General features: G+C 43.9%; 3 protein-coding genes across 5 annotated transcripts in view; 2 read left to right on the top strand and 1 right to left on the bottom strand.

Annotated features, from left to right (window-relative positions):
- LOC117806222 (NLR family CARD domain-containing protein 3-like) overlaps window positions 1-22,530 on the bottom strand; it is a 435,740-nt gene that overhangs the window by 116,833 nt on the left and 296,377 nt on the right. The gene's annotated exons all lie outside the window — the stretch shown is intronic.
- Window positions 242-12,700, top strand: LOC117806232 (mitogen-activated protein kinase kinase kinase 7-like). The gene is made up of 14 exons (XM_034675050.1): window positions 242-502; window positions 3,265-3,375; window positions 3,855-3,920; window positions 4,109-4,154; window positions 4,439-4,577; window positions 4,903-5,027; window positions 6,618-6,746; window positions 6,834-6,964; window positions 8,070-8,154; window positions 8,317-8,447; window positions 8,588-8,726; window positions 9,372-9,433; window positions 9,807-9,922; window positions 10,361-12,700. The coding sequence occupies exons 1-14, from the start codon at window positions 437-439 to the stop codon at window positions 10,530-10,532; spliced, it is 1,518 nt and encodes a 505-aa protein (XP_034530941.1). The 5' UTR covers window positions 242-436; the 3' UTR covers window positions 10,533-12,700.
- The window catches only part of LOC117806227 (transcription regulator protein BACH2-like), a 38,891-nt gene continuing 35,222 nt past the window's right edge, over window positions 18,862-22,530 (top strand). The window contains exon 1 of the mRNA XM_034675041.1: window positions 18,862-19,095. The gene's annotated coding sequence lies outside the window, so the exon portion shown is untranslated. The remainder of the gene's footprint in view (window positions 19,096-22,530) is intronic.

Below are 22,530 nucleotides of genomic sequence, written 5' to 3'. Positions count from 1 at the left end.
AGGAACAAAACAAAGCTGCATTCAAGAGAGCAACTCAACAGAGTATGTGTTTAACAAAGCCTCCACTTTATTACTCATCTAAGAGTCCTGTTAAAGACTTCAGAGCCTCACACACATGTTTATTGGTGTTTTTAAATCACTTATTAAAGGATTTGATGTTTTAAAAAGCTCATTTTTTTCAGTTTTCTGCCTCCTTTTCTGGTGAGACGTTCAGGAACACTCAGGTGTTTTGTGAACGCGTCATGAACTGCTGCTGCTGGCTGTCTACTTCCTGAATTCACCGCTACAGAGGAAAAAACGACAGATTGACTGGAGCCAAAAACACAGCACAATAAACCCAATTATTCCTCCCCGAGAACAAGACGAAGAGCTCCCCGTTTCCACTCCTCCACCGACGGCCTGTCCCCAGGAGTGTCCCCGCCGCTCCGTCGCCGTGATGGTGGAGACTCCAGCCGGCTGTCTGTTCGAGGACATCCAGTATGAAGACATCCAAGTGGAAGCGGTAAACTTATCCACCAACACGGCTCAGAGAAGCTGCTTTAACTGCTTTAACTAACCCAGGCTGTCAGGCTGTGTAGAGAGGATGGAGCAAAGGTTCCAGTTTAACAGGAGCTTCATATTCTGTTTGTTCCTGAACACAACACTCAGCTTGTGTAACAGTCCTTCAAAGTGAAACAGAGTTTAATCTAGAAAGTCTGAACAAAACACACACACACACACACACACACACACACACACACACACACACACACACACACACACACACACACACACACACTGCTGTTAAACGAACTAAGACACCTCACTCACTGCCTTGAAACACACTAGCACACCTCACACACACTGCCTTTAAACACACTAACACACTGCTTTTAAACACACTAACACACTGCCTTTAAACACACTAACACACCTCACACACACACTGCTTTTAAACACACTAACACACTGCCTTTAAACACACTAACACACTGCCTTTAAACACACTAACACACCTCACACACACTGCTTTTAAACACACTAACACACTGCCTTTAAACACACTAACACACTGCTTTTAAACACACTAACACACTGCCTTTAAACACGCTAACAAACCGTCACACACACTGCTTTTAAACACACTTACACACCTCACACACACTGCCTTTAAACACACTAACACACTGCCTTTAACCCACTAACAAACCGTCACACACACTGCCTTTAAACACACTAACAAACCATCACACACACTGCTTTCGAACACACTAACACACTGCCTTTAACCCACTAACAAAGCATCACACACACTGCCTTTAAACACACTAACAAACCATCACACACACTGCCTTTAAACACACTTACACACCTCACACACACTGCCGTTAAACACACTAACACACCTCACACACACTGCTTTTAAACATACTAACACACTGCCTTTAACCCACTAACAAACCATCACACACACTGCCTTTAAACACACTTACACACCTCACACACACTGCTTTTAAACATACTAACACACTGCCTTTAACCCACTAACAAACCATCACACACACTGCCTTTAAACACACTTACACACCTCACACACACTGCTTTTAAACATACTAACACACTGCCTTTAACCCACTAACAAACCATCACACACACTGCCTTTAAACACACTAACACACATCACACACCTTGTTTTTAAACACACTAACACACCTCACACACACTGCTTTTAAACACACTAACAAACCATCACACACACTACCTTTAAACACACTTACACACCTCACACACACTGCCTTTAAACACACTAACACACCATCACACACACTGCCTTTAAACACACTTACACACCTCACACACACTGCCTTTAACCCACTAACAAACCATCACACACACTGCCTTTAACCCACTAACAAACCATCACACACACTGCCTTTAAACACACTTACACACCTCACACACACTGCCTTTAACCCACTAACAAACTATCACACACACTGCCTTTAAACACACTTACACACCTCACACACACTGCCTTTAACCCTTAACAAACCATCACACACACTGCCTTTAACCCACTAACAAACCATCACACACACTGCCTTTAAACACACTAACAAACCGTCACACACACTGCCTTTAAACACACTAACACACCATCACACACACTGCCTTTAAACACACTTACACACCTCACACACACTGCCTTTAACCCACTAACAAACCATCACACACACTGCCTTTAACCCACTAACAAACCATCACACACACTGCCTTTAAACACACTTACACACCTCACACACACTGCCTTTAACCCACTAACAAACTATCACACACACTGCCTTTAAACACACTTACACACCTCACACACACTGCCTTTAACCCTTAACAAACCATCACACACACTGCCTTTAACCCACTAACAAACCATCACACACACTGCCTTTAAACACACTAACACACTGCCCTTAACACACTAACAAACCGTCACACACACTGCCTTTAACCCACTAACAAACCATCACACACACTGCCTTTAAACACACTAACACACTGCCCTTAACACACTAACAAACCGTCACACACTGCCTTTAAACACACTAACAAACCGTCACACACACTGCTTTTAAACACACTTACACATCTCACACACACTGCCTTTAAACACACTAACACACTGCCTTTAAACACACTTACACACCTCACACACAATGCTTTTAAACATACTAACACACTGCCTTTAACACACTAACAAACCATCACACACACTGCCTTTTAAACACACTAACAAACCATCACACACACTGCCTTTAAACACACTAACAAACCATCACACACACTGCCTTTAAACACACTAACACACCTCACACACACTGCCTTTAAACACACTTACACACATCACACACACTGCCTTAAAACACACTTACACACATCACACACACTGCTTTTAAACACACTAACACACCTCACACACACTGCTTTTAAACACACTAACAAACCATCACACACACTACCTTTAAACACACTAACACACCTCACACACACTGCCCAACATCAAGACCGGATTAGATCCAGTCCCATCATCCAGACAGGACTCAGTCTGATCTCATCTTAATCCACCATGAGCAGAGCACTTTGCAGCATTTAGCAAGTTACAGTGGCAAGGACAAACTTCCTTTAACAGGCAGAAACCTCCAGCAGGACCAGACTCATGTTCATCTGCTGAGACCGTGTTGGAGAGAGGTAATGTGTGATCCTGTGTCCTGTCATGTTGTGTTTCCTCAGGCTGTGGGCAGAGGGACGTTCGGAGTCGTCTTTAAAGCGATCTGGAAAGGAAAAGACGTCGCCATCAAGACCATCGAGAGTGAGAATGAGAGAAACGCGTTCCTTGTGGAGGTATGTTTACCACCTTTTCTCTGCGCTGCATGAAGCAGAACAACTCCAGTGAATGTTTGAAACACGGGTCTCTTGAATGAAGTCGATAGATTCAAAAACAGTCTTTGGATTCAGAATGATTCAGCAAAAATCTGAGCCAACACTAAGAGAGATGTTCAATGACAGCTTTTCGTTCTGTAAATCTGTAAATCTCTTCATACAGATATTTATTTGACTCTGAGGAGGCTGTGGTGCATTCAGGGAACCTCTGACTTTGTTTGAACTCTGCCTCAGTGCTCTGTATTTGCTCAGCGAACACAATCAGCTGTTTTTGTTGCACGTGTGTTATCTTACAGGTGTGTGTTTTAAGAATCAGTTAAAGCTGTTATGAAAACAGAAATTTGAGTACCTGCTGACATCCTCTGTGTTTGTATTATATCAATATAATGAATGTGTTCATGTTATATTCATGATAATGTGAATATTCTGTCTCTGCTCAGCTGCGGCAGCTCTCCAGAGTGAACCATCCAAACATCGTGAAGCTGTACGGCTCCTGTGACAACCCGGTGAGTGTTCAACAGTCAAACAACAACATCCCAGAATGCATTTCTCTTTCATTTATACAACTTTTAGCAGCCCATGTTGGTGTTTGTATTTAACCCACCCAGCTTACATCTTTGATCTACGATGATGATGTGTTCAAGGACACCATCACTTATGAAATTCCTGAATCTAAAGTGATGTGTCTCCACAGGTCTGCCTGGTCATGGAGTACGCAGAGTGTGGCTCTTTATATAACCGTAAGTCGTGTTGTTTACTTCCTCAACCAGAATTATAGAACACCTGCTGTTGCTCTCCATACAGAGCGCTTATCCTGCTGACTCCTGATTTGTCGACACTCCTCAGACTACACACAGAAACCGGAACACTGTTCACGCTAAAATCTAAAGCTACATGTTTATGTAGAATCATAAAGATGGATCAGGACTGGTATGAAGTCCACAGGTACAGAGGTGAAGTGTGACAGTGTGATTTGTATGTTTCATGTGTTTTCTTTTCTTCTGTATTCCTCCATCACTCTCAGTCCTGCACAGCGCAGACCCACAGGCTCACTACACAGCGTCTCACGCCATGAGCTGGTGTCTGCAGTGCGCTCAGGGAGTCGCATATCTGCACTCCATGAAGCCAAAGGCCTTAATCCACCGGGACCTCAAACCGCCAAAGTAAGAGTCTGCATATGATCAATAAAATCGAGGTTACACAGTTCAGAGGATTAAAAATAATCCGCAAACACTGCGAGGATCATTGACTTCAAAAACACGAGACACATCTGTGCATTAGGTTGCAGAGCCAGAGGTTGGTACAAAGGAAATCTGTATATTGAATATAATAAACTAATAAACTACTACTCTTATAAGATAGGATCTGTTGGTCCATCTGTTGGTCCGTCAGTGTGTCAGACATCTGGTTTTCAGGACGAGTTGTTCTAACTCTTCTCATTTAGTGCTAACCTCACATTCTGAACCCGGTCCTGCGTTGTGTTTTCAGTCTGCTCCTGGTGGCTCGTGGGACCGTGCTGAAGATCTGTGACTTTGGAACAGCTTGTGACATTCAGACGTACATGACGAATAATAAAGGCAGCGCGGCCTGGATGGCTCCAGAGGTGTTTGAAGGTAAAGAACAAACATTGATTCCTACACTGCAGTATCGTGTATCGTATCATGTTTTACTGGATACTACTGTGGTTACGCTTGGATTCGTATGGTGTGGAATCATTCTGCGCTGTATTGTATCTTAACGTAACATGACATGATTTAACGTAACGTTACGTAACGTCAAGTCAAGTCACGTCAAGTCACGTCACGTAACGTAACGTCATGTAACGTCACGTCATGTAACGTCACGTCATGTAACGTCACGTCATGTAACGTCACGTCATGTAACGTCACGTCATGTAACGTCACGTCATGTAACGTCACGTCATGTAACGTCACGTCATGTAACGTCGCGTAACGTCATGTAACATCCCGAATGTAAAGTCATGTAACGTCAAGTCACGTTACGTCATGTCACCTAACGTCAAGTCACGTAACGTAATGTCACCTAACGTCATGCAACGTCAAGTCACTTAACGTCAAGTCACTTAACGTCAAGTCACTTAACGTCAAGTAACGTCACGTAACGTCACGTAACGTCACCTAACGTCACATAACGTCACCTAATGTCACCTAATGTCAAGTAACGTAACGTCACTTAACGTCATGTCACGTCGCGTAACGTCATGTAACATCACGTATGTCAAGTCATGTAACGTCACGTAACGTCACGTAACGTCACGTAACGTCACGTTACGTGACGTTACGTAATGTCACCTAATGTCAAGTCACCTAACGTCAAGTCAGGCAACGTAATGTCACCTAACGTCAAGTCAGGCAACGTAATGTCACCTAACGTCAAGTCAGGCACCTAACGTCAAGTCACGTAACGTCACGTAACGTCACGTAACGTCACATAACGTCACCTAATGTCAAGTCACGTAACGTCACGTAACGTCACGTAACGTCACGTAACGTCACGTAACGTCACGTCACGTAACGTCACGTAACGTCACGTAACGTCACGTAACGTAATGTCACGTAATGTCACATAATGTCACGTAACGTCACGTAATGCAACGTAACATAACATTGCGTAATGTAACATAAAGAAACACACTGTATTATCTTGTTGTAATCTAATTTAGGTAACGTAAAGTAAGGTTACATAAGCTATTGTATCGTATCATATCGTAACGGCACTTAACCTTATGTAACTTCGTTCTACCCAGTGTTACGTAACGTTACGTAGAATGAAGTACCACACTGAATTGTCTGGTAACACAATATAACACATAACGTGATTTAACGTAACGTAACATAAGTAATTGTGTGGTATCAAATCGTAACGTAACATGACAAACTCAATTTTATTTTATCTTGTCTTATCGTTACATAATGTAACGTAATGTAAGTTATTGTATCGTATCATATTGTAACCTAAGGTAACTTTATGCTACGTAAGGTTACGTAACGCGACATTACATTGTTACATAAGTACAGCAATGAATTGTAACTAATGTAACATAGCACCAAGCACTGTATTGTATCTTACCACATTGCATCCTATTGTACAGCATCTTATCTTACTGTACCTAACCTCAGCTCCCCTGCATGTTGCTGGCTGTGTGTTTCACAGTAGATGTAACTGTGCTGTTCGTCTCTCAGGCTCTAACTACAGTGAGAAGTGTGACGTGTTCAGCTGGGGGATCATCCTGTGGGAGGTCATCACACGTAAGAAACCTTTTGATGAAATCGGCGGCTCAGCGTTCTGCATCATGTGGGCCGTTCACAGAGGTGAGTGAAAACCTGAACACACACACACGTCCCGTCAGCTGATTCACTGGATTCATCATAACGCTGTGACGCTTCTCTATGTGGCAGGGACGCGGCCTCCTCTGATTAAAGACCTCCCAGAGCCCATCGAGAGTCTGATGACTCGCTGCTGGGACAAAGAACCGAGCCAGAGACCGTCAATGGAGGAGGTCAAGAACACTATGAGCAACCTCATGAAGGTACAGACCCAGCAGGATCCGGATTGGGCCTTTTAGTTTTACATGTTTGAACACAGCATAAAGAAATCAGTCAGAGGTGTTGGTGGGTGTACTTGATGGTGGGTGAGTATGAGCCTGATGAACCAGTTTCCTGAGACAGCTCAGAGGGAGTCAGAGCTGACTCACTGAAGCCAAGATTAAGAACTAGCTTTGAAACACAGACAGGATGTTTAACTGTTGCACATGCACAAAACGGGGCCTGAAGACGGGGTCTGAAAAACTGGCCTGAAAACTGGCCTGAAGATGGGACCTGGAGACGGGGCCTGAAGACAGGGCCTGAAAAGCTTGAAGACGGGGGCTGAAAAGCCTGAAGACGGGGCCTGAAAAGCCTGAAGACGGGTCCTGAAGACGGGGCCTGAAAAGCCTGAAGACGGGGCCTGAAGACGTGGCATGAAAAGCCTGAAGACGGGTCCTGAAGACAGGGCATGACACTTACAGTTTTTGCAAACACAAGACTAAATGGCTGATAAGAACTCAACACAGTGTTTGCTGTGTTGATGCCAACTCTCTGTGAGTCAGGTTACCTGGTAGACTCCTATAGCATCCATGTTTTACAAAACACTGTGTACAAATGTTCAGATTGTTTCCCTGAGTGAAGACTGAACATAAAAAACAGCCGACGCAGGACACAGCTGGTTTATTAGGACCTCCTGAGAAACTCAATGATAGTCTTCGAACCCTGAAAGCTGTATAGATTATGGATGGATAAACACGTTACACTGTCAGACTAGATCAAATCTTGAAGGAGGGATGTTTAAAAGAGAAATATGGTCACAGCAGGTTACAGAGTCTTGTTTTTCTGTGGGACACTGGTTCGGGTTTACGGTGAATTCACATTAAAACCTGCAGAAGCTACTGTCCTCATCTCAGGGGGTGATAGTTTGAGTCAGGGAAAGCATAAAGCGATGAGATCAGTGTAAAGCTGCAGATCCATCAAATCTTCAACAAGCAGCTGTACCCGTGCAGTGATGGGTGATAAATGACGTCAGGGTGCGGTTGGTCTCGTGATTCTTGTTTTGTATCTGAAGCCCTTCACTCTAACAATCATGGTGTCTGAACCTTCCAGTACTTCCCGGGCTCCGATGAACCTCTCAAGCTCTCTCACCAGTCTTCAGCCAACAGGAGCGGCTCTTCATCGGCCGCCAGCACAGGTAGATCACCACTCTGCAGCCTCTGACACTGACGCATCAACACTTCAGCAAACTTGAATCCAACACTTTGCTACGTGTTTTGTAGACTCGACGTAGGAAAGAGGCAGGAAGCATCCTTTAAACTGGTGCGTGTGTGTGTGTGTGTGTGTTTGCTGTCTGCAGGCTCGTACACTGACTTCACCTTCAACAGTAACCGGAGCGACGACAACTCAGAGCTCAGAAACACAACAGGACGAGATGAAACCCTGAAGAGTTTTGAGGCTAAATTTCCTCTGCAGTTCAAACCCTCAAAGGTAAAGAGATGATGCTTTATTTAATCAGGATTCAAACGGCAGTGAGGGAAGAACTATCAAACATCAGATTTGTTTTACAGCGTTTATAAAAAATGTTAAAGTATCAGCATAAAGTGACCACGCCTCCTCTCGCCCCTCAGACGGCCACGCTGCGTACCGGTCTGTCCAGAGTGTCCAGTGTGGAGAGCCAACCAGGACGCTCGCAAAGCCCCACCCACTGCACCAGCCCTGTGACCACCACCGGCCAATCAGAGCTCAGGATGACCTTCAGCCCCACAGGTAAGAAGAAGAGGAACAAATGATCCTGAATCTGCTCTGACGGTGTCACTGTCAGGTTCACAACAGCTCAATCTTTGACTCAGAGTTTAATATCTGTCGTGCTGCCGGTGACCGACAGCGTTACGAGCAGAAACTTCTGCATCCTTTCAAAATAAAAGCATGCTCGTTAGCAGAATACAAAACAGAGTAACCCAGGCAAAATAAAAACCTCACATACAACCATTTGATAAGGCATCTCTCTGAAGCTTGTCAGACATGAACGTCAGACATTAAAGGTAAAGATAATAAAAGATGGAAGAACTCATAAAGACAGAGAGGAACAGCCGGTCACACGTCATCTATCTCTTCATAACGAAAGCACCATCTCATTTTGAAAGGTGTGACGTGAGTTCCAGGTCTTATTCAGACTGAAGAACGAGGAAATGAACTCCAGATTATCTTTAACAATCGCCTCCTGGATGCTTCAGGACGTTCAGAGCTTTGACTCGTGTTGTTCACTCTCCACCACCGGGGGGCGTTACAGTGCAACCTATGAGTGTTTGCATCCGTGCAGGAGTGTGTGTTCTCTGCAGAGATGTTAACACAGGTGTGTGTCTCTTTGTGTGTGTGTGTGTGTGTGTGTGTGTGTGTGTGTGTGTGTTTTAGCAACCAACGGTTTGGACAGCTCCATTCCTCTGGCCTACTTGAAACTGGATCATCAGCTGCAGGTGAGAAACTCTCTTCTGTCAGTGAATTCAGGATGTTTTATGTGCATCTGAAATAGATAACATAAAGACACTGAAGTGGAATAATAAAAACAGTGACACAGCCCTTTTATTTTTCTGCGTATGAGCCGATTTGTGCACAGACATGCCGACGATTCAACTTTGAAAGGAAGAAACTCAAAACCTAAACAATTTAAGATCTCTATAATCGACTCTGAAACTGCAGTGAGGCTCGTTTTAGGAGAGTGGTGATGACGCTCTGGGTGTTTGCATGATGGCTGACGTGCAACAGCTCAGAGCGCAGTGACTCTTTGAAAGAAGGATGAGGATGGTTTTTGTGAACGTGTTAACCTCTGAGGTCTCTGTTTCCTTTCAGCCTCTGGCTCCATGTCCCAACTCCAAAGAGTCGATGTCCGTGTTCGAGCAGCACATCCGGATGGCTCAGGAGTATCTCAAAGTCCAGTCCGAGATCTCGCAGCTTGTTCGCAGGAAGTAAGTCAAGTTTTACAAGACTTTATGAATCCTCCAGAAACCAGACCTGAACCTCAGATCGGTCCATCTCAGACTCTCTTTAGACATGAGAATAAAAAACATTGAGCTCTTAAATGTGATAAAAATTACTCGTCTGACTTTATCCTCAGATGATCTACAAAGGTGGGACATACGTGTGTTTAATAATCTCTCTGCATGTTTGACCCCGTGCTGCTGCAGCCATCTTTAAGCATCTGAGGTCGTTATTATATAGATCATCATTATTCCTGGTCCGACCTCGTTTGATTGCGGTCGTGACTTTTACGCTGAAGTGAGCCGAGAGCTTGTTCATCATGAGGCTGACATATTTAACTGCCTTCAGATGAACATAAAGAGGTCTGTGTCTGAGAGGAGCGTTTAAATATGGTCGCCGTGTCCTGACAGAGACTCTGTGTTCAGACAGGAGCTGATGTCGGAGCTGGAGCAGGACCAGAGGGAGCAGCAGACTTCATCCAGACTCATCCAGGAGCACAACAAGCTGCTGGAGGACAACAGCAGCCTGTCAGCCCAGGTCCAGGGCTTAAAGAGCAAACTGGGCCAGATCAAGAGTCAGAACCAGCAGCACAGCTAGGACGGGACAGGAGGAGAACGAGAGGAGCGCCTCCGTGATCATAAAGTAGAGCCCGTAACCCTGACAGTATTTCACTCTCCTCTAAACTAATATGACCCGGCGCGTGACAGAAGCAGATTTTTGGTGAAATCTAGTCTCAACAAAAACTTTTAAATCAGATAGTCGGGGAAAACGTTCACTCTGTGACGGTACAATGCCGACTGGGATAGCGATGATAAGGCAGCTATCAGAGCGGGTTCAGCCTCTGGGTGTGTCCGCTACGAGAGACAACCTCAGAGCGGCACTCTGACCTCCGCTGTAGAGATTTTAAACTTTATACTCACCGTACATCACTCCAAAGCATTCCAGATAATCTTGACTTTTATCTCGAGTTATTTCAAGCACTTGCTTTCTGAGTTGGATGTAAAACACAAAGACAGTTCCTCCCTGGATTAGCCGTCACAGCTAGCTGACTTCCAGGGCAGTTTCAGGCTGGCATGCTTCACTATATCTTGTGTTGTTGTTTTTGTTGTTGTTGTTGTTGTTGTTGTTGTTTTTACTGAGGATGATTCATACAAAGTAAACTTGACTGAGAGTCAGGAAGGGCACATTGTTGAGGAAGAGAGACATGCAGGGGTCACACACTGCATGATGTGTTAATCAGAGTATTTTTAGTCCTTGGCCCATCTTTTTTTATGTTTTTGGATCGAAATGACCAACAGGTACAAAAAGTTTGAAGTCGGGTGAGTCAGACAAACGTGTGTCCTCTGGAGTTCCTCCTCAGAAAGGATCCTGACAGAGGAAGAGCTTCAGATCAAGAGGAAGATGATTTTTAACCAGAAACTGACACAGAGTTAGGAAGTCGAGCTCGGCTGGCAGAACATCAGCTGCTCTGAACACCAGCCAGCCTTCTCTTCCTGCTTTGTTACTCTCCTCCACCACAGCTCCTCATATGTGCCGTCACTGATGCTCGCTCTGCTCTGCACCCCGGGGGTCTTTGCTGCTGCTCTGCCTGCCTTTGCTTTGAACTTTCTAGATTGACATGCTTGAACGAAGCTTTTCCAGACATGAGATGTTTCATCTTCCATACAAGCTCAGACACTTTAGACTCTTTGGTATCAATCTTTATTTATAAAGCGCCAAATCACAACAAATGTTCTCCTCAGACTCTTTCCAAACAGAGCCGGTCTAGACCGTACTCTATGTTCTATTATTAACAAAGACCCAACATCAAGACAGGATCAGATCCAGTCCCATCTTACAGACAGGACTCGGTCTGATCTCATCTTAATCCATCATGAGCAGAGCACTTTGCAGCATTTAGCAAGTTACAGTGGCAAGGACAAACTTCCTTTAACAGGCAGAAACCTCCAGCAGGACCAGACTCATGTTAGACACACATCTGCTGAGACTGTTACTACATCATCTTCCTCTTGAACCTGAAGGTTTGACTCTGATCCTCTCTGTAGAGTTCAGATGAACAGTCTGAGGCAGGACGTTTGCTCCTGAGGGTTACAGCCGGCTGAAGCATTTTATCGGGGGAATGTTAAAACCGTTAATCATGTACTTATCATTTTTAAACTGTAAATATTGATGACCGAGGAGGAGTTTGTGCTCGACTCTTTAGGGCGAGCGAGGTAAATTCAGAGAGCAGCACCAAAGAGACTGGCATGGATTTGATGTTCCCTGATTGGACTGGACTGAAACATGTACTCCTGAGTGTTGACCATGACTTGCCTTCTTTATAGTCTTTCTTGAGTTGTTGAGTATTATCTACAAGTGTACTTCTTACCTTTATATAATCTTATTATCACGCCCTCGTCATCGTGGAGTCACGTGAAACAGCTTCACTGTGAAACTAAACCAAAGGAGGACTTCAGGCCGGGGACGGTTTCTTTAAAGCTGTTCTCTGTGACTTCACCTTTTCCCCTCTGATATAAGTCGCACAGTTATACGAGCATCAAATCTGCATGCTACACCTCCCCTTCACTTTCATGGATTTTTTAACAGCAGTTTATCTTAATGCATTGTTCAGACGTTGCCTTCGTGTACAGATCATTTTTATCTCTGTGTATTGTATGAAAACTTCAGATGGAAGCCTTATGAATCCTGAAACATGTCTCATGTATTTTTTTAAATGTACAGACTGCAGTTACGTGCTTTAAGAAAGTAAAGACACACTTTTGTAACATGTTGTGTGTTGTGTCTTAATTTCATCATAAAGGGTTGAGGGCGGGGCTTCTGATGATTGACAACCACTGTGTCCTCTTCTAACTTCAAAAAACCAAGATGGGGACAGACAAAACACCAAACTCAAAACCTTTTCAGAAGTTTATGTCGACAATAAATCTACGTATGTCCATCCATCCATTTTCTTCCATCCCTCTCCCCAGCAACACTTTCCAGCTCCTTCTTGGGAATCCCGAGGCGATCCCAGACCAGACGGGATATATAATCCCTCCACCGAGTTCTGGGCCTTCTCCAGGGCCTTCTCCTAGTTGGACGTGCCAGGAACACCTCTAAAGGGAGGCGTCCGGGAGGCATCCTTATCAGATGCCTGAACCACCTCAACTGACTCCTGCCAACGCGGAGGAGCAGCAGCTCTACTCCGAGCTCCCTCCGGATGTCTTAGCTCCTGACCCTCTGTCTAAGGCTAAGCCCAGACACCCTTCAGAGGAAACTCATTTCAGCCGCTTGTATCAGAGATCTTATCCTTTCGGTCAAGACCCACAGCTCATGACGATAGGTGAGGGTTGGAACGTAGACCGGCTGGTAAATTGAAAGCTCCTCCTTCCGGCTCAGCTCCCTCTTCACCACAACGGTTCGGTACAGGGACGGCATCACTGCTGACGCTGCACCAATCCGCCTGTGGATCTCACGCTCCATTTTACCCTCACTCACAAACAAGACCCCGAGATACTTAAACTCCGTCACTTGGGGCAAAGACTCGACCCCCACCGAGAGAGGGCAATCCACTGTTTTCCAGCAGAGAACCATGGCCTCAGACTTGATAGATAGATAGATAGATAGATAGATAGATCTTTATTTGTCCTTAATAAGGAGATTTGTTGCCACCGTCTGTACAGGAATACATGTATAAACACAATAACAATAAACATCCACCCAGCCTCACAACAATGGTGCACCTCATCCCACATATATGCACACCAGACACATATAAACACACCGGACACATTACAGTGTCATTCTGTTTAGCAGTGCAATGGCTGATGGGACGAAGCTTCTGCCAAACCGGGCTCGCCTACAGTAAGGGGATCTGTATCTGCGACCGGAGGGGAGTAGTGTGAAGACTGAGTAGAGGGGGTGTTGGGGGTCCAGTGTTATAGTGCGTGCTCTGCGTATGATGGCTCTGTTGTTGAGGTCAGACAGGTTGGGTGTGGGGAGGCGGATGATTTTGTGGTGCGTATGAGTTTGTTTTTGTTGGAGACAGTTAGCATTTTGTAGTGGCAGGGGGAACAGTAGAGGAGAATGGGAGTCGCTGACTCTCAGCTGTAAACCGCCCTGATGCCTGCTGCAGGTCCCAGCTTGAAGAAGCCAACAGAACCACATCGTCTGCAAAAAGCAGAGATGAAATTCTGAGCCCCCTAAACTGGAGACCCTCATCCCCCCAGCTGCGCCTTGAGATCCTGTCCATAAGAATCCCAAACAGGATCGTGACCCTGGCGGAGGCCAACACGCACTCCACGTCTGTCAAATTATGAAACAAATCCTTGTTAACGTCTTTGAACAGGATTAAAATAAAACCTGATAAACGCAGCAATTGAACCGTCAAAGATGAAACGACATCTTCATTCCAATTTCCTGCGAACCTCGCGCCCTTGTATCGACATAAATATACATTATTATTTTCTAATTTCATGCTCAGCTTCACTCCCGTCCTTTGAACAGACTATTTAATCAGATGCTCTGGTTTGAGGATGAGCTGGGAGTGCGGTGTTGATTTGTGGGTGAATTGGGAAACAAATGGGGTGAAACAGTTTGTCCTGGCAGCAGTTATCACAGCGAGCAGCCTCAGTACAGCAGGTTAATGATGTTAGCGCTCATTCTGCTGGAGGTGTGTTCCTGCTTTAACTGCAGGACCCGATCTGAGGCTGCAGTTTCCATAGCAATGCAGAGGTTTTTATAGATCCCACTACTCCCTTCAATAACAGTTTGACATGCTCTGTGGTAATTTGGTTTTACACACACACACTCACACATGCACACACACACACGGACAGGCAGAAAGAGAGAGGGCTGCTGGATGAAAGACTGGACTGCATTTGAAACCCACCATCGTCTGTTAAAGGAACACCTCCTATTTGATGAAGTAAGAAATCAGGCTCCTGTCTTCTTAATCCTACACTTCGCTATTTTACATTTCTGTCACTTTTTCTCTGATTCTTGATATTTATCTCTTTCAGTCAGAGGATACAAACCCACTATAGACCCAGAGTCTCTGGGTGATCTGTTGGCTGTTTGGATGATCTGCAGCAGGTTGGACCCTGTTCATGATGATGCCCCCAGTTTTAAATGAATCACAGTACCTTACATCTTCTGTCAACATCAATAATTCTTTTTGAAACCATTTACTGCACATCCAAATCTGCAGATGATCCAGAACGCAGCCCAGATTGCCATGTGTGTGCATTGCCTTTCTTTACGGTCAGACCGACAACGAGGAGCAGGAGAATGTAAAAGTTAGCTGCTGTGGTTTGCAGATTTCTGAAGCTGAATCTTTACCAGAAGCCTGCTGCAGGATTACACTACAGAGGGTTGCTCTTTGCTTGTTTGTTCTCCTAGTTTTCCACCAATGACCACACAAAACACCCGTGGACGAAACAACATGAAATAAAAACAGAAACCTGAACACCTCATATACCAATATTTAGTCCTAAGCAGGATCTGTAAAGAAGAGGATGAAGCTGAGGAGAAATCAAAGCCAGTCTATGTTTGAGCTCGGGGTCTTGTGCAGGTTACTGGGTCATGTTTCAGTCAGCTGTAAAATACTTGAGTTTAAATATTTAGTTTGAAGCAACGGAGCACGGGGACAGAAACAGGTAAAAATAGAAAAGCTGCAGACATATTCTGAAAGTTTGATCTTGTGTTGCATTTAGTTTGCACACATTTGTCTCTCAGATGATTACATTCTGACTGGGACCATTTTAGAGTTCAGCATCTCCTTCAAAATCACAATATAAAGAACCCCAAGTTAAACCAAAGAGGTCTGGATGGAATCAAAGCCATGCAACATCCCCCACTAAATGAAGCTAACCTGGGCATGATGAAACAGTAGTATACTTTTGAGCATCAGCCTCTTTAAGTGATAAATATCAACAGCCAGGTGTTGTTATACTCCATTATTTAGACTAGCCCTAATGAATGCATTAAACAAACAGCAGCTGGTCCTCTGAAATGTGTTTTTCTGTGTAGTTATTGACAGACCTGCCGTAGATCTGTCTCTGAGAACACCTCGTCTCCCTCCGAGCTGATCTGAGCTGCTGGAGGAGCTCTACAAATCAGTTCTGGCTATTTATAACATCTTGACATTGAGAATGTGGGCTGATCTGAATCCAGCCGCTCAGAATGAGACCCATGAGGTGTCTGTCTGTGGCGAACTGATAAAATGTGAGAGCTCTGCCAGCTCCCGCAGGATTAAACTCTGTGTTAGGAGCCGTATCGTACCCTCTGTCCTGTTCAGAGTGTCCTGAGCGCTGCAAAACCCATCACTCTCCTTCTATCACGTTTATCTGTGTTACAATCAGAGTTTAAGTTAGGTGCAGTGTGAGTTAAGGAGGACAGATATTTATTCTTCTTTCAGCTGGAGCTTTTAAAGAGTTTTAACACCAGCCGACAGAACAATGTGGGAATTCTCTTTCAAACACATCAGCAACTTAAAGACAACATTTAAAGCAGTTTGGGAACTTTTGATCAGCTCAAAAATCAAAATCCTTCAAACTGATTGACATTTCATATTTCTAGTCAGGTAAAATAACGTGCCACTAAACTATTTTTACAGATTCCACATAAAAATGTTGACCAATCAGGTGTCAGCAGGACAAACAGTCTGTATGGAGAGCAACAGCAGGTGTTCTAGAATTCTGAATTTCTGTTTCAGGTTCATACGGCTGAAGGAAGACACGGTGAAGCCTCTGTGGAACTGTTTACAGTGAAACTGAGACTCACCACGAACAGATGAATCCTGTGTGGGATGTGATGGACCAAGACCAGTGACACTGTACATCAAATGTTGTGTTCTCTGTAACCTTCACCATCATACACCTCTCAGGTGTCTCTGTCATGAGCTGCTTTTGTAAGTTTATTATTTGTGTTCTTTATTCTTTGTGCATTTTCTCTTGTGCTCCGTAGTTCAGCTTCCTGTTTTATTTTGTAGTACTCGTTCCTTCTGTGTCTGGTTTAGTTTTACTTCCTGCCCTTGATTGCACTCATGAGTTCCACCTGTGTCTCACCTGTGTCTCGTTGTCTCACCTGTGTCTCGTTATCTCTGTCAGTATTTAGTCTCTGTGTTTCCTTCCTTCTGTGTCAGTTCATTGTTCAGTCTTATGATGTCTTCCTGTGCTCTCGTTTTTTCTTGTGTGGGTTTGTTTTAAGTAAATTTTGTTTTGTCTCAGTTTTGGATTCTGCACCTTTGTTTGCCTTCTCAATGTGACACGACACTCGCGCCTCCATGCTCAAAGGAATTAACCATAAATTTAATCATGCCAAAGAAATTAATGCTAAATATCTAACAAATTAATTTCTCTGATTAATGTTCAGCTGTACTGATTACAACATTTTTTTACTATGTATTATATTTTCTCTCATCATGTAGCAAGTAACTGTTTACTTTCTTATAGAGGACTGTCTGAGTTACTAAAGAGGATTAGGGCCACTGAAAAAATATATATTGGGTGAAATATATATTTTCTATTACTCTGGGATTAAAGTCAGAATTCTGAGATTAAAGTCAGAATTCTGAGATTATAGTTAGAATTCTGAGATCAAAGTCAAACTTCTGAGCTTTAAATCAGAATTCTGAGACTGAAGTGAGAATTCTGAGACTGAAGTGAGAATTCTGAGATTAGAGATTAAAGTCAGAGTTCTGAGATTAAAGATGACGGTCAGAATTCTGAGATTAAAAATAAATTCTGGGATGACAGTCAGAATTCTGAGATTAAAGATTAAAGTCAGAATTCTGAGATTAAAGTCAGAATTCTGAGATTAAAGTTAGAATTCTGAGATTAAAGATTAAAGTCAGAATTCTGAGATTAGAGATTAAAGTCAGAATTCTGAGATTAAAATTAGAATTCTGAGATTAAAGATTAAAGTCAGAATTCTGAGATTAGAGATTAAAGTCAGAGTTCTGAGATTAAAGATGACGGTCAGAATTCTGAGATTAAAAATAAATTCTGGGATGACAGTCAGAATTCTGAGATTAAAGATTAAAGTCAGAATTCTGAGATTAAAGTCAGAATTCTGAGATTAAAGATTAAAGTTAGAATTCTGAGATTAAAGTCAGAATTCTGTGATTAAAGTCAGAATTCTGAGATTAAAGATTAAAGTCAGAATTCTGACTTCATTTCAGAATAATAAAAATATTCATCTTTTTCATTAATTTGTATTTTTCCAGTGTCCCTCATCCTGTTCTGTAGATAGTAATTTGGAACTAAAAAAAAAAATTCCATCAGTTACATGAAGATATAAAACACAGATTACATCTTGATAGATATCAAGAGGATTACACCCGAATATTTTTGAATGTTTGCACAAAGCATTAAGGTAGACAGTGTGGCCCTCATGCAGAGTTCATGTCCCAGTTCAGGTTTTTGGAGACTTTTACAGGATGAAATATGAAACATGCTGCAAGGTGAGGATGTTTGTATGCTAATCTGTTTGGAGTGATAAAGCAGGAGAAATAGTAGAGAGCATGTTCAGCACTGCAGCGTCAGGCACAGAGGAGGGGGGGGGGGGGGGGCAACATCATGGTAAGAGGAGGGGGGGCTACATCATGGTAAGAGCAGGGGGGCAACATCATGGTTGGGGCAGGGGGGGGGGGGGGGGGGGGCTCTAGTAACGTAAGAGCGGGGGGGGGGGGCAACATCATGGTAAGAGCAGGGGGGCAACATCATGGTTGGGGCAGGGGGGGGGGCTCTAGTAACGTAAGAGCGGGGGGGGCTCCATCCTCGTAAGAGCAGGGGGGGGGGGGGGCTCCATCCTCGTAGGAGCAGGAGGGGGGGGGGGCTCCATCATCGTAAGAGCAGGGGGGCTTGGCCGTTGTTGTGAATGAGGGCCAGCATGACGTCAGGAAGCCAATGTCAACAATGCAGCTCCTAGAGGAGAAAAGGCGTTTCATCCTAACACACACACTCACACACACTCTCACACACACACTGGAGACCCGTCTGCCACACACACACACATACACACTCTCTCACACACACACACACACACACACACACACACACAGACTGATGCCTGCGGAGCGTTAAAGCGTTTAGCTGAGACTGACGGACTCACGGACTCACAATGTGGATCACCCTGATTTATCTCTGAGGAACTGAACGAGGACGAGCAGGAAAACCGGGTAAGTCTCTGCCTGATTACACAAAAACCCACCATCGGGTCTACTACGGTCCGCTTCAGTCCACCAGACAACGGGAGCCCCCTTGTCAGCCGTGGATTTACTCTAATCTGTCTCTGTGCTCGTGCTGGATCTGCTGGATCGTGCTGGATCTGGTCTCCTGTTTGTGTTGTAGTAATTCTGCCCGTGGTGTGTTTACGGACTGCGGGGTTTTGTGGCACCGTGGTGGTTCTCTGCACGTTTTAAGGTGTTTAACGAGTTCCACACTAAACGTGCCTCTCCTGGCGTCAGTATCACGTCGGGGGTGTAACGAACAGCACGAGCTGAAGGTTTTCTCTGTTTACTATTTGCGTTAACTTTCACAAAAACACGCAAAAACACGAAAACCCGATTTTTTAAAATTCGGATTGTGAGTAACCCATGGTAACGGTCTGTCAGTTCACGGTACGGTACGGTACGGTACGTCAGGAGGAAGTTCTCCCTCTTTATTCTCTTTTATTCTCTTTTATTAACATTCCACATCCCAATACTTCAGTCAGAGCCTCACACACACTGAATGTGTTTAAAGGACCGAGCAGGGGGGGCACATGTTCCTCGGTGGAGGCTCTCTCTGGGACAAAGGACCCTGCCTCCCACCCCCTTCTTCCCGCCCTGCGCTCAGCGAGCACACACCCCGGGATAATAACACACAGATTCCTGCACTGACTGAATATAAACACACATTACAACAAAATAAACCTTCAATAAAGAGGAATAAATCATCTTTAATTAAGCAGCTGCACTTTGCTTAAAATGTGTTGTAAAATATGCATTATTATAAGGAATATTTTTAATAATTAACCCTTAAGCATTCGACCCTCAGCTTTAATAATATATTATTGTATGGGTATTTAAGCCTGAGAGAGCACGCCACCTCTTTGTTATCGTCCCCTCTCCTCCATCATCTCCTGGTGGTAAAAACATGAGAGTATCTGCAGCTCCTGGTAGTAAGAGAGAGAGGGGGCGGGGGAGAGAGGGGTCTACATACAGTTCAGATGAATGGAGCAGATGAGAGGTGATAGTGGAGGCCAATCACCACCTACACTTCTGCTGCTGCTGCAGACTGTTGTGTTGAGCAAACACTATATTTGTCCTGCTTTTAGCACTGTAAATATAACGCCTTTGCTTATTTGTGCAGCTCACACTGAGATCAGGCTGAAATTAAAGGGACAGTCCGCTGATTATTTCAGGTGCATCCCACCTTTGTGAGGTCGTACAAAAGCAGTTGTGTAATATATTTTCCCTCTGGTTCTTTTGATGTCTTCAAATGTGGTAGTGTTTACCGCGTTCAGGAGAAATGACAGTACGAATTCATCATATTTATGACATTGTAAGTCTTAATTTGTTACCATAGACTGTATAAATAATGGACGTAGTATCCGTGACGTCAACCATCTTCTTCTGAGTGTTGTTTTGAAGCCAGGCGGCGGCGGAAGCCATATTGATAATGCTGAACTCTACCAGTCAAAGTGTGACGTAAAGAGGCGGGGTTTGAGCCTCCTCGCCAACAACTATGTGTTCCCGCCAAGCGGCAACCTCCGGTCTCAAACTATGAAGCCCATGTGGAAGTGTTATAAACTGCAATACATCGAGAATCTGCTTGAGACTGGCTGCAGAAACACCGGAAACCACATCGGCATAAATGGGAAATGACGATCACATAGCTGTTGGCTAGGAGGCTCAAACTCCGCCCCTTTACGTCACACTCTGCCTGGTTGAGTTCTGCATTTCCAATATGGCTGCTGCCATCGATTGGCATCAAAACAGCTCTCAGGAACAGATGGGTGACATCACGGATACTACGTCCATATTTGAAACAGTCTATGGTTCCCGCCTGTCAGTCAAGTCAGTCATGTCCTTATTTGGGCAAAAACTCCTAATCTTAATATCTTCTGAGCTGTCGCAGTTAGAAATAAATTCACCCTACAGTGTGTGCCGATAGAGAGATTAGCTTCGTAGAGCCAAGCTGTTTTTTGAATCAGGCTGTAAACATGTTTATTAATGCTGTAAAGATCGTCTTCTTTGAATGGGTGTATATGTGGTTTCCTGTGTTTCTGCAGCCAGCCTCAAGCAGACGGACACATCCGTCAAAATGAATGAAAACAGTAGAGTTAGCATGCCAGGCCAGTAGATGGCGGTATAACTTTGTAATGAAACACAGCACGCTCCTCAAAGAGAGCGGGAGGTACGAACTATCTGTCTGGGAGCGTAACACGCGTGTGTGAATGGGGCTGATACGTCACAGGATGCCGGTTTACACGGTGACAGGAGGGCGGTCGTCTTCCTTTAAGGGAACGGCCACAACACAACAATAGTTAATGGTGTATTCAGCTTCTCTGATTCATCCTCTGGGGATCCTGAATGTCTGTGACACAGCACATGGATGGGAGGATGTAGTTCTTCAAGAATCTACAAATTCAGAAACAGAAACGTAAATACAGACGGTTAGGTTGTTGATATTTCTGATGAACTCATTGTGTGTTTTGGTCCCTTCAGTGTGTATCTGACAGGAAACTACAGCATCACGTAGATGGATTTAAGTGGCTCGTCTGCACAAAGCGTTTAGTGCTGTTTATGTCCCTCACACATTGTCTGTGTTATTTTTGAATGAAGGACAGTTGGTGGTTTCAGAGGAGTGTGAAGTGTGTTTTCTGTGGTCTGCACGGAGGCGTTCAGAAGTATCTGCCTTTCATTCCTCTGAGCTCCTGTAACACGTGAACACGTAACAAGCCTGGACTCATTTATCAAGGCTGGTAATATTTAAAATATCAGCATGTTGTTGTAATTTACATCAGTTTCTTTTTGTATTTTAAAATGAAATAATCTGAAAGTGATGTCAGCCTGTCTCAGCCAATAGGTGGCTTTAATTTAAGCATGTACCTTTCTATAACACAGAAATTAAACCTGAAATATTATAATTTCCATGCAACTTTGTTTTAATGATATGAAATCAGAAACCAGAAGAGATAGAAACTTGGCATGCATGCACAGGTAACCCACAGGTGACTTTATCTCTATATGATCAGCTGAGTGGAACCCCATTTGAAGACCAAGATTCTGCACTGATCCAAAAAACCTGTGAATGTGAGACTCACGCATATGTCCATTAAAGTCCTCGTGCACTGATCTGAGAACATTTTTGCACAATGAGATTCAAACATAATTTCATTGACTTCCAATCACCCTTTATTCTCATAAAATTGTGCCTTATTTCTCCTAATATCAAACATTTATTGTCATACAACTATTTGTTTCCCAATGAAGTAATGCCTTTTATTTAATAAACTTCTCTCATAAAATTACCTGTTTTCTCGTTATACTGCAACTTCTCAAAGATATATTTTTTCACAAAGTCATAAAATATTTCTTGTAAAGTAACTTGTTATTTTAAGACTTTTA

Source organism: Notolabrus celidotus, chromosome 22, assembly GCF_009762535.1.
Source record: "Notolabrus celidotus isolate fNotCel1 chromosome 22, fNotCel1.pri, whole genome shotgun sequence".
NCBI classification, from domain to species: domain Eukaryota; kingdom Metazoa; phylum Chordata; class Actinopteri; order Labriformes; family Labridae; genus Notolabrus; species Notolabrus celidotus.
This window is presented reverse-complemented; position numbering and strand designations above follow the sequence as displayed.

What these genes read in the sequence shown, in the direction of transcription:
- LOC117806232 (XM_034675050.1), top strand. Translation starts at nt 437, where the DNA reads ATGGTGGAGACTCCAGCCGGCTGTCTGTTCGAGGACATCCAGTATGAA. An exon ending in GTGTGGCTCTTTATATAACC is followed by an intron (nt 4,155 to 4,438) that starts GTAAGTCGTGTT and finishes CATCACTCTCAG; the next exon opens with TCCTGCACAGCGCAGACCCA. An exon ending in GATGACCTTCAGCCCCACAG is followed by an intron (nt 8,727 to 9,371) that starts GTAAGAAGAAGA and finishes TGTGTGTTTTAG; the next exon opens with CAACCAACGGTTTGGACAGC.